The sequence below is a fragment of the Culex quinquefasciatus genome, chromosome 2, assembly GCF_015732765.1.
Source record: "Culex quinquefasciatus strain JHB chromosome 2, VPISU_Cqui_1.0_pri_paternal, whole genome shotgun sequence".
In the NCBI taxonomy this organism is placed as follows: Eukaryota; Metazoa; Arthropoda; class Insecta; order Diptera; family Culicidae; genus Culex; species Culex quinquefasciatus.
In genome coordinates this window covers 138,412,522-138,428,981 of record NC_051862.1, presented here as the reverse complement: position 1 = coordinate 138,428,981, position 16,460 = coordinate 138,412,522, and the positions used below count along the sequence as shown (strand labels likewise).

General features: G+C 35.2%; 1 protein-coding gene across 10 annotated transcripts in view; it reads right to left on the bottom strand.

Moving 5' to 3' along the window:
- Positions 1–16,460, bottom strand: part of LOC6036674 (restin homolog) — a 207,413-nt gene that overhangs the window by 35,900 nt on the left and 155,053 nt on the right. For 9 of the 10 annotated variants that reach the window (XM_038254798.1, XM_038254799.1, XM_038254800.1 and 6 more), the window contains one exon: positions 6,836–6,946. In XM_038254798.1, coding sequence (XP_038110726.1) covers positions 6,836–6,946 — 111 coding nt within the window. Of the gene's footprint in view, positions 1–6,059; positions 6,641–6,835; positions 6,947–16,460 lie in introns of those variants that run through there. The other variant, XM_038254805.1, reaches the window with a different exon arrangement.

Sequence of the window (16,460 nt, the reverse complement as noted above, 5' to 3'; positions counted from 1 at the left end):
CATATTGTAAACTTTGAATTTTGAGTATTTTCGAAAAAAATGCGGTATTTTGTGAAAATTTTAGTTTTCTCCAAAAAACAACTCTTTTAATGTAAACATGCATATCAAATTTCGCTTTGTTTGATACCCATATCTGGAGTTTTTTTTTAAAAGGTCTAATAAACCAAATTTTCAGTTTTTGCTTTTTGGGTGTTTTCAATACCCCTGACTCAAGGCGATCATGTTCAATTCAAAATATTCTATCGGTGAAAATTGCGCTTTGAAGAAAAAACAAGTGTTTTCTCATATAAAGTACCATGGGAGGAGGCGCATGGTGACTCAAGTAAATTCTAATAATTTGTTATTGAGTCTTATTACATGGTTGTTTCAAAATGTTTAGCAATTCTTTTACCTTTTGATTAGCATAAAGTGTCACATAAAGTAAATTTTAATCAACCTTTAAAAATAGTACCAGGCGTCTCCATTTGTATAAGAAAAAACACATTTTTATGAAAAACGCAATTTTCCCCGATAGAATATTTTGAATCGAACATATTCTCAATCAGGAAGGTGAAACACAACTTTCTACGTACAAATCTCCCATGGGTGTTTTCGATTTATAATATTTAGCTTTTTCCATACTGTGCTTTTAGAGGACCGAAAAAAAACTCCGATCGTGCTAAAACATTTTCTGGGGATTCCTTAGCCGAAATAATTAGATCCGTATTTTTTTGTTTGGCAGTTAGGGTGACCTAGACCGTGCTAGGGTGACCCTAAATACTAAAAATTTCGTCAATTTTCGCAAAAACCACATTTTTCAAAAATTCATAACTCCGCACCATTTCAAGTTATTTTAGTTGTCTTAGACGCAAATTACTTATTTTGATACTAGAAAAAACGTTACTTAATCCACCTTTAGGTGGTTGGTGCCTTCCTCTCATTTATAGTGATTCCAACCCCCCTAAAGTGTCCACATGTTTATGGATCTCCCCTAACGTTCGCAGCACCTAAGAGGTCCTAATAAAAATAAGTGATGAGTAAAAAAACAGACTACCTACAGACTTTTTGTCAAGATTATACAGACACGGCCTTTGAGGAAAATGGCATCCCTCTACACGGCTTTTTCGTGGCGATCAGACCCGACCGGTTGAGGTTATGTGAATTCAGACCATTTTTTAAACTGCTTGTAATTTACGATAGGTAAGTTAGATCTCGAAAATTCTTACTCCACCTAAAAGGTCTTCTCATATGCTTTCTAAAAATATATAACATGTGAGGGTTTCATGAAAAAAACCACCCTTTTACCATAATTTTAATTTAATATGAAACCGTTTTTTTAACATAACTTTTTAAATACATGAGAAAACAGCATGAATTTAAATAGCAACTTAGGGGACGTTAAGACGGATCGATTAAAACCATTCCGGCCAAAATAGGTTAAGCCTGTGACGAGATATTCCGGTGACATTGATTTGGTACACATGTCTACATACAGCCAAACACACAGACATTTGCTCAGCTGGTGATTCTGAGTCGAAATGTACAAATGAGGGTAGGTCTAGGAGGTCTAATTAAAAAGTTCATTTTCCGAGTGATTTTATAGCCTTTCCTCAGTAAGGTGAGGAAGGCAAAAACTTTAAAAAGGCCGTAACTGGCAAAATTGAATTATATTTTTTATTTTCTTCGTTTGAATACATTTTAAATGTGATCCGGCATCAAAAAAATCATAAATATCAGTTATTTGGTTATAACTCGAGACAGGGTTGCCAGATTTTCAATATTTTGGACTCGTTGGAAAGATATTTCGATGACCTAACCAACGATGTGTTGGATAATGGATTTGGACATTGTTTACATACATTTAAGTGAGATCCGGACTCGTTGGAAAGGTATTTTGATAACATAATCTACGATGGGTCGGATAATGGATCCGGACTTAGTTTACATACATTTAAGTGAGATCCGGCTACAAAAAAGTACATAAATATCACTTAAGTGGACATAACTCTAGGCAGGGTTGCCATATCTTCAATGTTTTGGACTCGTTGGAAAGGTCTTTCGATTACCTAACTAACGATATATAAAATGATGATATTTGGTGCGATTTCCTGCAATTTATTCAATTGGGTCCTAAAATGAAGCTTAGATTGCTGATATTATTGTTTACAGCGATAAAGCTTATTTTTCTGAGTACAATGACCCTTTGTACGACCACAAAAAGTTTAAAATGAATTTTTAATCAATTTTGAAAAATTAACCTCGCGGTCCTTCTTGACAGAAAAGCTCCTACTTGACAGCTCGTTCCAAGGGGACCATAGTTGATCCACCGAAAAAATGTTGTCTTGTCAAAAAAAATTTTTGCATAAAAATGAAAAAAAGTGATCAGAAATGGTTTTTAATCGTGTTTTTTATCGTTGTACATAAAAATTGACATAAGGCTTTAGTACCCAATTTCCGAAAATATGCAAAAACACATTTTTATACTTAACTTTTGAACTATCGAAACTTCAAACAATTCAATAGCACCGTATGGGACCCTGAACCAAGATGAATGCGAATGGTTTGGTCAAAATTGGTTTGTATGGTTTGTGACATTATTGGTCACATACACACACATACATTTCGAGCTTTAAATAAAAAGTTTATTTTTAGAGCAGGATTATAGCCTGTATAGTGAGGAAGGCAAAAGTGTTAAATTCGGGTATCAACTCGATTCGACCTGGACTAGGACTTGGAGACATTTGGGACTACCATCTGAGACTGACAACGCAGGAAGTTTGGGCAGTTTAATAAAGAAAATAGAAACTTTTTCTTTCAGTCAGTTTCAGTCCGTTTCCTTTCCATACGGGTTGCAAATTATAGAAATTTCTGGTAAAAAAACACGATATTTTGTGGATTTTTTTTCTGATTTACAAAAAAAATGTGAAAACTCACCCGAGAAATGCTCTAAAAATTTTGCTTGCTTTACTAATTTTGAAAATTTTAGAATTTCCGAAAAATGCTACACCCAAACGAAAAATATATCTCAAAATCTGCAACAGTGGATTTGCTGCAAAAAATGTTATATTTTATTACATATTTTGCAGCAAGCCCATAGATCATTTTTGCCCGCGTTTAAACACGTCAGCGATCTGCAGTTCTCACCAACACATAGAATGCTGGCGCGTCCCCGAGCAACACTCTAGAGAGAACATTATGTTCGCGCTCTGTCCCTCACCATTCATCAAGCGTCCATGGCGCGGTGGTAGCGTGTCGGATCAGCAACCTAGTAGTTCAATCCTCGTTCTGTTAAGATTTTTTTCCTGCAATACAATCAATCTGCTGTTGGTAATGTCGATAATTGTCGGTAACGGGCAAAAATGTCATACCCCTATATCGCAAAAAATGCATGAGGACAGTTTTCATGCAGATTCTGATATACTTTCATGCCGCCATGTATCACAATCATGCGATCGCCGGTTGGGTGTATATTTTGTGAAAACTTGAGGGTTTCTTCAAATAAAAGCTCTAATAAACTGAAAATTCGTATCAAAATTCGCTTCTTTTGACACCAATATTGCAAAAAATTAAAATTTGAGTTTTTTTTAGAAAAAAACGCTATTTTGTGAAATTTTAGGTATTTTCCCAAAAAAACAACTCTAATAATGTGAACATACATAACAAATTTCGCTTCGTTTGCTACTCATATTGCAAAAAAGAAAATTTGAGTACTTTCGAAAAAATACGGTATTTTGTGAAAATTTTAGTTTTATTCAAAAAAACAACTCTAATTAATGTAAACATACATATCAAACTTCGCTTTGTTTGATACCAATATTGCAAATTTTGAATTTTGAGTATTTTCGAAAAAAAAATACCTTTGGTAAAAAATTTAGTATTTTCCAGAACAAACTTTAATTAAGTCAAAAAGCATACAAAACTTCGGTTTGTTTGATATCCATATTGCAAATTTTTAAAATTTGAGTATTTTAGAAAAAATACGGTATTTTGTAAAAAAAATAGTTCATTCCAAAGCAAACTCCAATGAAGTTAAAAATCATACAAAATTTAGCTTCGTTTGAAACCCATAATGCAAATTATGAAAATTTGAATACTTTTGAAGAAACACGGTATTTTGTAAACAATTTGGATTATTCAACAATTTTATTTCTACAGTTTTTTTTAATAGGTCCTATAAACACATGAAACGCAATAGCTTATCTCGGTATGGAGGAAGCCAAATATTATAAATTGTGTTCCACCTTCCTGATTGAGAATATGTTCGATTCAAAATATTCTATCGGTGAAAATTGCGCTTTTAAGAAAAAAAGTGTTTTCTCATATAAAGTACCATGGGAGGAGGCGCAAGTAAATTCTAATAATTTGTTATTGAGTCTTTTTATATGGATTGTTTCAAAATGTTATGCAATTCTTTTACCTTTGATTAGCATAAAGTGTCACAAAAAGTATATTTTGATCAACTTTAAACAAAATTAGTACCAGGCGTACATTACATTAGAACATTTTTCTGAAAAAACGCAATTTCCACCGATAGAATATTTTGAATCGAACATATTCTTAATCAGGAAGGTGAAACACAACTTTCTCCGTACAAATCTCCCATGAGTGTTTTCGATTTATAATATTTTGCTTCTTCCATACTGTATAAGCCGAAAAAAAACTCCGATCGAGCTAAAACATTTTCTGGGGATTCCTTAGTCGAAGTAATTAGATCCGTATTTTTTTGTTTGGCAGTTAGGGTGACCTAGACCGTACTAGGGTGATCCTAAATACTAATATTTTCGTCAATTTTCGCAAAAACCACATTTTTCAAAAATATGCAGACTGGTGGCAAGCTTGTCAAAAAGTGAACCTCGCTTTTGACAGTCCATATAGGATGAACGTTCCGTAAACTGGTTGCACAAAATAGGGCATACAGGGCCATTTTAGAGTAAAGTTTAAAATATGTTTATTTTATATTTAGGTTTGTAATTTGAAATTGATATTTATAGAGAGTTATTTTTTTTGTTAAGACCGAGCTATGCGGTAACGCTTCCGCCTCGTAAACGGGAATTCAGGACCCGGTGCGGACCAACATAAATGGTTATGGTTTCCCTTCTGAACTCGATTTCTAATTAAAGGAAAAGTTGTTTATTGTCACAAGGTGGATAATATTTTATTTTATCTAGTTATTTATTTTTTGACAAAACATATTCAAAATTAGTCATCAAAAACAAAATTTAAAATAATTTTACACAAAAAAAAACTTTTCAATTGCACATTTGCTGGCTCTTTTACTCTATATTTAGCGACAGAGGGGTAAAGCGACCAAATAGCGGGGGCCACGGTCCAACCAATGTGAGTATCGTGGCCCATACATACAATTTGACAATCTTGCCATCAGGCTGCAAATATGTCTTAGGGACCATCCAAAAAAGTGTCCACGTGGTTTGTGGATGGTCCCTTACCATCCATAAATGCTCATTTCGGCAAAGCACAATTTCTTCTGCAACTCTTAATCGCATTTTGCAGTTTAATAAAACGTAAGCAAATAGCGCTTGCAGCAGAATCGTCCCCAGAAGACGCCACATGTTCAGCATTCAAGGATGCAGGGTGGGTAGTCCTTTTGGGGTTGTTGGCTGGTGTTTGGTTAGGACCGAGAGGATGCAGGATGTAATAAAAAGTTGTGGTTGGCTCTGACTCGGTGGGCGCAATATACAGGATTCTATTATTTCTGGCGCCGACCTTCCCCGGTCGGTTGTACTACTTTCAGGACCCGTTAGGGGAGGGCAACCGGGAATTTGAGCTTTTAATTTGCTTTTAATTTTAACTTTGAGTTTTTTTTTTTGAATTTGATGAATGATAAAACAATTTTCGGATTTTTAATATGATAAAATGTGTGATATTCTCCCCTATTCGGCACATGTTTTCTTTCCGGTGTGGTGGCAACGATTGTTGAACAGGAAATTGAACGCATAAAAGATACGAATGCTTTGGGGTATCCGATGTGTCGGCTATAAAACTTGATGATGGCAAGTTAAGTGATCACTTGGTAAGAGGTTGTTGATTGTTTGCGGAAAAGGACAATAAAACACACTTTGTTGTTTCGATCAGCAACTATTTTAATGCACATGTAATGAAGGAATTTAAAATGTAGCGCAAGTGGCATTTGTGCAAGCCCTTAATACTCTAATAATACAGATTTCACAAGCAAGTTAAAATAAGTGGTTTTTCTTAAGGTCTAGGACAGCTATCGGATGAGCATCAGCAAAAAACAAGCAAAGTTTCCATATTGCACTTCCACAACAAAACAAGCTCATCCGATGCCCTCACGTGGTGCTGCTGTTGCTTCTTTCAGAGTCCAGGAATTCTCCCATCTCCGGGGTTTGTGTGCTCCAAGGATGAACATAAACAGCACATTTTTGCTCGTTCCTTCCGCATCGCGCGAATCACAGCTTTATGCTTCCTCTCTACATCTCTCTCTCTCTCTCTCTCTCTGTCTCTCATAGCGCGGTAAAGGTCGTCCTTAAGCGAGCAGAACGTCGTGAAGAATGCAGTGCCGTTCGTGATTTCCGTGCCAGCCCTGGAACTCGCGGCGCAGGTCGGCAATCCTCAAAGCACGTCGCCGAACCAAATCCGCCCAGCGGCCAATTTCGGTCTCCGCGTCCCGATGCTGGTGGTGCTAAAAACAAAAAACAAAGCCCTTGATGATTAATTTGTCCTACGAAACTTCAACGCAAGCAGGAGGATAATAAAGCAATCAGACTCCACGAGGGGTCGTGGGGGAAAAGGTATCGCAATCCGAACAACGCTCTCCAAAAATGGTCCAAGCCGGGCAACCTTCTGGCTCCAAAAAAACTCCGACGAGCAGAAATACCTGTTGAACATTCTTCTGGTACAAGATTGTCTGGTTGGCCCCTTCCTCCCGGTCGATTTCCCGCTCCCGCATCAGTTGCTCGATGTGGTTCTGCTTCTCCCGGAGGACGTCCTGTCGCAAAGAGACGAGGAAAAAAAGGAAACAAATTAAAGCTCGCCGTTGGTATGTTGGTGCGATGTTGTGGTTCTCGGATACAATGTAGGCGTTATGGAGTTGGACGGTAATTAAAAACAGGTCAGCCATAATGGTCAAACGGGAGCCGTATTTGGTTTATCTGGGTGGTGCAAGCGTAATTGCGGTAGTCCACAGTTTTCGATATGTTTCATGTCAAATGATTGCGATTTATCACAAAGCCGGTTCATTCACCTTTTGATTTAAAAATAATAAAAAAAATGGGGAATTCATTATGCGAGGAAAAGGTTATCCAACGTGAAATAATGGCTAGGTGATTCCAATTTCACATAATTCCGATGGTTAAAAAGGTCAACTTTATTTAGCTTCAATCATTTCAATCATTGTGCACTGCTTTCCAAATTATCAAAGCTATGTTTAAATGCAACAAATATCACGACACTTCATACAATATTGCCACACATTATACGCAATTATAAATCTAACTAACCCTGCAAAGTTACAAGATTGTGAAAAAATACACGAAATCATCATGATTTATTGCAAACTCGAAAATTACATGAAAGTTTCCTTAAAGTTACATGGCCCACGATTTTTAACAGCTGAGTATCAAGAAATGGCATCAAAGTTTTCTAAAATTAGTTATACAATTTAGCTGATGTTAAAAAATTGAAAAAATGTCTTCTTTCGAATTCTAAAAACAAGGGGTCGCACCGTCCCATCGCCGCGAGACACCAGAAATTGATTTCGAATCCGGAATCAAGGACAGAAATTGTTCCATACTTTAGGTAAAGGTTTTTTATGGAAATCTTAAAAAAGGAGTATGTAGACAACCCGAACTGCATTTTTTGAAAATTGGCAATTCTCTCAGATTTCGGTCATTCGATTTTTTTTTTGTATTTTTTAATCCGACTGAAACTTTTTTGGTGCCTTCGGTATGCCCAAAGAAGCCTTTTTGCATCATTAGTTTGTACATATAAATTTCCATACAAATTTGGCAGCTGTCCATACAAAAATGATGTATGAAAATAAAAAAAAAACTGTACCTTTTGGAGGTATTTTTTGATCTTGGTGTCTTCGGCAAAGTTGTAGGTATGGATATGGACTACACTGAAAAAAATGATACACGATAAAAAAATTGGTGATTTTTAATTTAACTTTTTGTCACTAAAACTTGTTTTGCAAAAAAACGCTATTTTTAATTTTTTGATATGTTTTAGAGGACATCAAATGCCAACTTTTCAGAAATTTCCAGGTTGTGCAAAAAATCTTTGACCGAGTTATGAATTTTTGAATCAATACTGATTTTTTTCAAAAAATCGAAATATTGGTCGCAAAATTTTTTCAACTTCATTTTTCGATATAAAATCAAATTTCAATCAAAAAGTACTTTAGTGAATTTTTGATAAAGTGCACCGTTTTCAAGTTATAGCCATTATTAGGTAACTTTTTTGAAAATAGTCGCAGTTTTCCATTTTTTTAAACTAGTGCACATGCTTGCCCACTTTTGAAAAAAATATTTTTGAAAAGCTGATTTAAAAAAATTGAGAATATTGTTTTCGCAAAGATCGGAAAATTTCACGAATGTTTCATATCTTTAGTAAAAAAAAAAATTTTTTTTACAATGTAACTTGGATCATTAGTTGCTGAGATATTGACGTTAGAAAATGGTGGGTTGTTTGGGTGAGACTTAGAAAACATCAATTTTCCTGCTTTTTAAGCCTTTGCATGGCAATATCTCAGAAACTAGAGGTCGTATCAACAAAGTTCAAAAAAGCAAAATATAGAAAATTTTCTCAGCTTTTCAAAAATATGTTTTTCAAAATTGGACAAACATGTGCACTAATTATAAAAAATGAAAAAGTGCGACTATTTTCAAAAAAGTTAATTAAAAATGGCCTTTACTTGAAAACGGTGCACTTTATCCAAATTTCACTAAAGTACGTTTTGATTGCAAATTTGATTTTACATCGAAAAATGAAGTTGAAAATTGTTAACGACCAATATTCCGTTTTTTGAAAAATTCAGTATTGATTAAAAAAATCATAACTCGGTCAAAGATTTTTTGCACAACCTGGAAATTTCTGAAAAGTTGGCATTTGATGTCCTCTAAAACATATCAAAAAATTAAAAATAGCGTTTTTTTGCAAAACAAGTTTTAGTGACAAAAAGTTAAATTAAAAATCACCAATTTTTTTATCGTGTATCATTTTTTTCAGTGTAGTCCATATCCATACCTACAACTTTGTCGAAGACACCAAATCGATCAAAAAATTCTTTCAAATAATACAGATTTTTGAATTTTCATATATCATTTTTGCATGGACAGCTGCCAAATTTGTATGGATAGGTGCCAAATTTGTATGGAAAATTATATGGACAAATCAATGCTTCTTTGGGCATACCGAAGGCACCAAAAAAGTTTCAGTCGGATTAAAAAATACAAAAAAAAAAACGAATGACCGAAATCTGAGAGAACTGCTCTCAAACTTCCATAATTGGATACTCAACAACACAAAATGTTGAATGGATTCTCCGAAGTATTTCCAATATTTGTATATTCCTTTGTGTATTCCTCGCATTCATAAAGTGAATACACTACACAGCCTCAAGAAAGTGTATAAATAACACTTATTTTTATCAAAATATCTGAGACCCAGCCTCTAAAAATGTGTATTAAAAACACTAAAGTACTTATAACTGTTGATAGGGTTGCCAGATCTTCAATATTTTAGGCTCGTTGGAAAGGTCTTTTGATTACCTATCCAACGATGGGTCGTATGATAGATCCGGCCTAAAAAAAGTGTATGAATAACACTTGGGTAATTCTCTACCAACTCACACGAAATCGGGAAAAGTTGCCCCGACCCCTCTTCGATTTGCGTGAAACTTTGTCCTAAGGGGTAACTTTTGTCCCTGATCACGAATTCGAGGTCCGTTTTTTGATATCTCGTGACGGAGGGGCGGTACGACCCCTTCCATTTTTGAACATGCGAAAAAAGAGGTGTTTTTCAATAATTTGCAGCCTGAAACGGTGATGAGATAGAAATTTGGTGTCAAAGGGACTTTTATGTAAAATTAGACGCCCGATTTGATGGCGTACTCAGAATTCCGAAAAAACGTATTTTCATCGAAAAACACTAAAAAAGTTTTAAAATTCTCCCATTTTCCGTTACTCGACTGTAAAATTTTGGAACATGTCATTTTATGGGAAATTTAATGTACTTTTCGAATCTACATTGTCCCAGAAGGGTCATTTTTCATTTAGAACAAAATTTTTATTTTAAAATTTCGTGTTTTTCTAACTTTGCAGGGTTGTTTTTAGAGTGTAACAATGTTGTACAAAGTTGTAGAGCAGACAATTACAAAAATTTTGATATATAGACATAAGGGTTTGCTTATAAACATCACAAGTTATCGCGATTTTACGAAAAAAGTTTTGAAAAAGTTACTTTTTGCGTTTCTCTTTGTTTCGTCGTCCGTGTCTGTCGCGGGTGACCATGAACGGCCATGATCGATGACGACCAACTTTTTAAAACTTTTTTCGTAAAATCGTGATAACTTGTGATGTTTATAAGCAAACCCCTTATGTATATATATCAAAATTTTGTAATTGTCTGCTCTACAACTTTGTACAACATTGTTACACTCTAAAAACAACCCTGCAAAGTTAGAAAAACACGAAATTTTAAAATAAAAATTTTGTTCTAAATGAAAAATGACCCTTCTGGGACAATGTAGATTCGAAAAGTACATTAAATTTCCCATAAAATGACATGTTCCAAAATTTTTACAGTCGAGTAACGGAAAATGGGAGAATTTTTAAAACTTTTTAGTGTTTTTCGATGAAAATACGTTTTTCGGAATTCTGAGTACGCCATCAAATCGGGCGTCTAATTTTACATAAAAGTCCCTTTGACACCAAATTTCTATCTCATCACCGTTTCAGGCTGCAAATTATTGAAAACACCTCTTTTTCGCATGTTCAAAAATGGAAGGGGTCGTACCGCCCCTCCGTCACGAGATATCAAAAAACGGACCTCGGATTCGTGATCATGGACAAAAGTTACCCCTTAGGACAAAGTTTCACGCAAATCGAAGAGGGGTCGGGGCAACTGCTGTGTGAGTTGGCGGAGAATTACCCACTTAAGTGCTCATAACTTTTGATGGGGTTGTTAGATCTTCAAGCTTTTCAACGCATTGGAAAGGTCTTTTGAATACTTTTCTAAAAATGTATAGCATGACGGGTTTTCTTACAAAAACTACCCTTTTTACAATCTTCCGAAGTTTAGCTAAAATCGTTTTTTAGCATAACTTTCGAAGTACTTTTCTAAACTTCATAATATTAACTAGGGTCTTGTGAGACCCCAAGACGGATCGAATGAGATCAAAACGGTCCAAATCGGTTAAGCCAGTCCGGAGATAATCGTGTGCATATTTTTCGGTGCACGGACTCACATCCAGACTCTCGCATTCTGGGTCGATAGGTATACGTGAAGGTGGGTCTACGAGGTCGAATAAAGAAGTTCATTTTTCGAGTGATTTTATAGCCTTTCCTCATTGAGGTGAGGAAGGCAAAAACTACTAAACGGGTTAGCTTTATAATTAGAGCAATTTATTTTTAGATTTATAATAAAACATTACCTCAACTTTAAACAAAGCCATGTTCTACACAGAAAATTTTAGCGGTTTGATTTTTGGAGGGTTTCGCACAAAGAGGAATGCCATTTCTTTTTGAGCAGATTTTTCGAAGCATCAAAACTTGGTTTTTAATTATGAATACAGAAATTTATTTAGGTTTTTTTCGAAAATACTTAAATTTCAAATATTGCAAACAATTTTGAAAATTTTGATTCTCATTTTGTGCAAAATCGATGTTTACAATTGAAATCCTAGAACAGTGAAGATCGATATAAAATTTTGCGTCATTTAATATCCATGATGCAAATTATGGATTTTTGATGCAAGTTATGAAAACTTGAGTATTTTTGAAATACGCTGCTTTTGTAAATAAATACTGTTTAACACTTGAAATTCTAGAACGGTGTACGCTTCGTTTTATACAATATTGCTTATTATGAAAACTTGATTAGGCCGTTGCAAATATTTTTTGAAGTTCATGTCGCCCCCCCCCCCCCCCTTCAAAAATGGTCTAAAAAATCAGGGGCAAAAAAATATTATTTCAAAAAAACTTCAAAATTTCAATGAAAATAGAAGTCAAATCAAATGAAAACAATCCAAACGCATTTTTCTGCATTGATAATCATATTTAGCATGTTTGGGATGGATTAAAAATATTGTGAATTTTTATGAAATTTCAATGTACAGCACTGCAAAAACCTGATTTTTGCAAAAAAACTAACTTGATCCACCTATGTGGTTGGAGCTTTCCTCACAACAATGGCTGTACACAAGTTTCATCTATTTTTTAGATCCGGATTCCAAAAAGTACATCGATATCACTTAAGTGGCTATATCTCGAGACAGGGTCGCCAGATCTTCAATGTTTTGCACTCGTTGGAAAGGTCTTTTGATAACCTAACCAACGATGGGTCGGATGATGGATCCGGACAAAGTTTACATACATTTAAGTGAGATCCGGCTTCAAAAAAGTACATCAATATCACTTAAGTGGCCATATCTCGAGACAGGGTTGCCAGATCTTCAATGTTTTGGACTCATTGGAAAGGTCTTTTGATAATCTAACCAACGATGGGTTGGATGATGGACTCGGACATAGTTTACATACATTTAAGTAAGATCCGGCTTCAAAAAAGTATATCAATATCACTTAAGTGGCCATATCTCGAGACAGGGTTGCCAGATCTTCAATGTTTTGGAGTCGTTGGAAAGTTCTTTTGATAACCTAACCAACAATAGGTCGGATAGTGGCTCCGGACATAGTTTACATACATTTAAGTGAGATCCGGCTTCAAAAAAGTACATCAATATCACTTAAGAGGCCATATCTCTAAACAGGGTTGCCAGATCTTCAATGTTTTGCACTCGTTAGAAAGGTATTTTGATAACCTAACCAACGTTGGGTCGGATAGTGGAGCCGGACATAGTTTACATACATTTAAGTGAGATCTGGCTTCAAAAAAGTACTTCAATATCACTTAAGAGGCCTTATCTCGAGACAGGGTTTCCAGATCGTCAATGTTTTGCACTCGTTAGAAAGGTATTTTGATAACCTAACCAATGATGGGTCGGATGATGGACCCGGACATAGTTTACATACAGTTAAGTGAGATCCAAATATATGTGAAAACACTTTTTTATACATAACTTTTGAACTACTTATCGAAACTTCAATCTGTATAAAACTCGATCTATGGGACCCTAAACCTAGTCGAATGCAACAAGTTCGGGTCAAATCGGTTCAGCCAGTGCCGAGAAACATGAGCTAGTTTGTTGGTCACATACATACATACACACACACATACACACACACATACACACAGACATTTGTTCAGTTTTTGATTCTGAGTCGATATGTATACATGAAGGTGGGTCTACGACGTTTTTATACGAAGTTCATTTTTAGAGCAGGATTATAGCCTTACCTCAGTGAGGAAGGCAAAACAAATCTTCGTCAATACATAGGGATTTTGGAAACTAATAATTGCAAAACAACTAGGGGTACAATGCATTTTTAATCACTTGTTTCTATCAAATGTTAAAACCGTTGCTCGTAAATTCAATCAACCTTTTTTTTATTTTATTGCCCTGTATATAGCTATAACACAAGATATTCAAAGTTTAAAAAGCAGAGCCACATTTTTCAAGACTTTAAAAACGTAATAAAGTTCGAACAATATTGTGACTTAAATTTTAATGTAGATTAAATTTAATATTAAAGAGTAGTTTACATAAATGTATCATATTAATCAAATGAATGATTTTTCAATATTTCTAATTTAAACATGGGTAATTCTTCTCCAACTCACACAGCAGTTGCCCCGACTCTTTCACAATTTGCGTGAAACTTTGTCCTATGTGGAAATTTGTGTCCCTGATCACGAATCCGAGCTTCATTTTTAGACATTTCGTGATGGAGGTCCCATAAAATGACATATCGATGCCTCTATGCTCTCTTATACTAAGCTTGATGGGATTTCTATCCTAGCACAAGAAGGTAGAGAAATCGATATGCATACAATTTTTATCAGTCTTCCCGAAACGCACTGTATGTTTACACGCCGTACATGTTTCCAGTGTATGCGAACCTCAAACACTCAAGGTCACTCAAGGTTTGCACGCGGTATAAACATGAGGTACAAACCAAAGAGACGAAAAAGTGACTGCTTCTCAGTCTCTCTGCCACAAAAGGTGTAGGGTGACTACAACGGAGAATGAAACACCACTTTACCGCAGAGTGAGCGTGGGGAACTATTTTTGTCTCTTTTTTACGGCGGCGTGTGTACCCGAGGTGCAAGGTTCGGTTTAAACTCGAGGTTCGTGTACGAGTACAGCCTGTACACGGCAGAGTTTAGGTTTACGTGTACGCGTACACAAACGCTGCTGGGTCGAGTACAAAAAACCACTGAGTTTTATAGTTGAAAAAAAAATGGATTTAGAAATTATTGAAACCAGTTTTTTAATCTTTTTCCATGGGAAAATGTGTTTTTCGGAATTCTGAGTACCCCTTTGACATTTCCAATCCATTACCATGCTAAATTTAAATTCCAACATGAAGATACCTAACCTGTTGAATGATCTTCATTTCAGAAAACTGCCGACAGCAGCAACGTTCTCTTCTAAAATATTGTGAACGCTATGCTGAAGAGCATTTCCCAGTTCCATTAATCTACTTGCCGAATAGCATTGAAAAAGCGGTGCACTATAGTTTCAGGAAATTGCGTCCGTTGTTGCGAGTAAATGAGAAAATATTTTCACAGCGTTGAACTAACCGTTTGGATAACCCAGTCTGAATAACTTTTACGTGCAGCTCCCGTGAGGTATTCCCAATTTTAGTCTACATTTAGGAGTTGTTCACTTCCTCTCCGCAAACAAAAAACGTACAACAGCGTTGCATGAATTTTCGCTTTCCCGCGTGTTTTGCCCCAGCGGGGAGAGCCCAAGTTCAACTTGATTTACGGCCAACAACAATTTCATCAGCAAGGAAAATAGGGTTGCGACTACCGTTGAACGTAGAATTTTCAGAGTTGCGGGAGGAAAGTTGTAATCACACGCTGATTATTATTTTTTTTGTTTGCTTTGAAACTAAGCTTAATTTACTTAGCGCAGCGGGGTAAGTTTGCATAACCGGGAGTAGGGGTGCCCGCGGCGATGAACTTCCGTGTGCTGAGAGGAAAGTTGTTGATGCGGAAAATTTTACATGAACAATATTTGCCTTCATCGTGAGATAACTTTTATGTTGATATTGACGTGTACGGGGTATTATCAGTAGTTTGATAGTGGAAGAATGATTTTAATAGAAAGTTATTGGTCGACTGACTCATTTAGTCGTTTTCCCTGTAGAGAGCAGTCGATCAATCAATTCGGTAATTTAGCAGAACAGGTATTATTTTTATAAATTTTATATGGCCATTACAAATTTAATCATAAAAAAATTATCATAAAACGTCTTTTTATCTTTTAACAAATTTTGGATTTTGGCATCACGGTTCGGTAAAAGCCGTAAAAGTAAAAAAAAAAAACAAAATTGTTTTTCTTTTCAAGTTCATTGAAATTTTTGGTGACAAGAAAAAGTTCGTTGAAGTTTATATGGAAAAATCTGAAAAAATGTACAGTCATGCCTCGGTTTAGCACCGCATATGGGGGATGCAAAACCGAGGCGTGCATAACCGAGGCACAGAGCTTATGGGATTTTGGCTATATGTCCTAGTAACATTTTTAAACTTACAGGTTTTATCAGGGTTCTGAAAACCTTCATGCAGCCTAAACAGGCTTTTATGGCCTACTTAAAACCTAAAATGTTAATAGGGTGGGAGACATTGGCTTTTATCGTACGAAAAATCATGCAAATATCAAAAAATTATAGTGTTTTGAAATCGGGATGATGTCAGCTATCCATCAAAATTATTATTTCATGAAAATTTTCACAAAAATACGTATTTTTCCTGTATTTCGAAAATGCATTTTTTCTCTAAAGAAACCAAAAATATATTGTTATTGCAATATGGGTATCAAATGATCAAGTTTTTTTTCAAACATTTTGGATGTAATAACAACATTTTTAGAAAATACTCAAAATTTTCACAAAACTACGTCTTTTGAAAAAAAAAACTCCAAATTTTATTTTTTGCAATATGGGTATCAAACGATCGGGATTTTTTCATACATTTCGAATGTAATAACAACATTTTTAGAAAATACTCAATAGTTTCACAAAACTACGTATTTTAGAATAAAATACTCAAAATTTCCGTTTTTACAGTGTGGGTTTTTCATACATTTCGAATGTAATTACCATTTTTTTTGAAAATACTCCAAATTTTCACAAGCTACGTATTTCCTAAAAAAATAC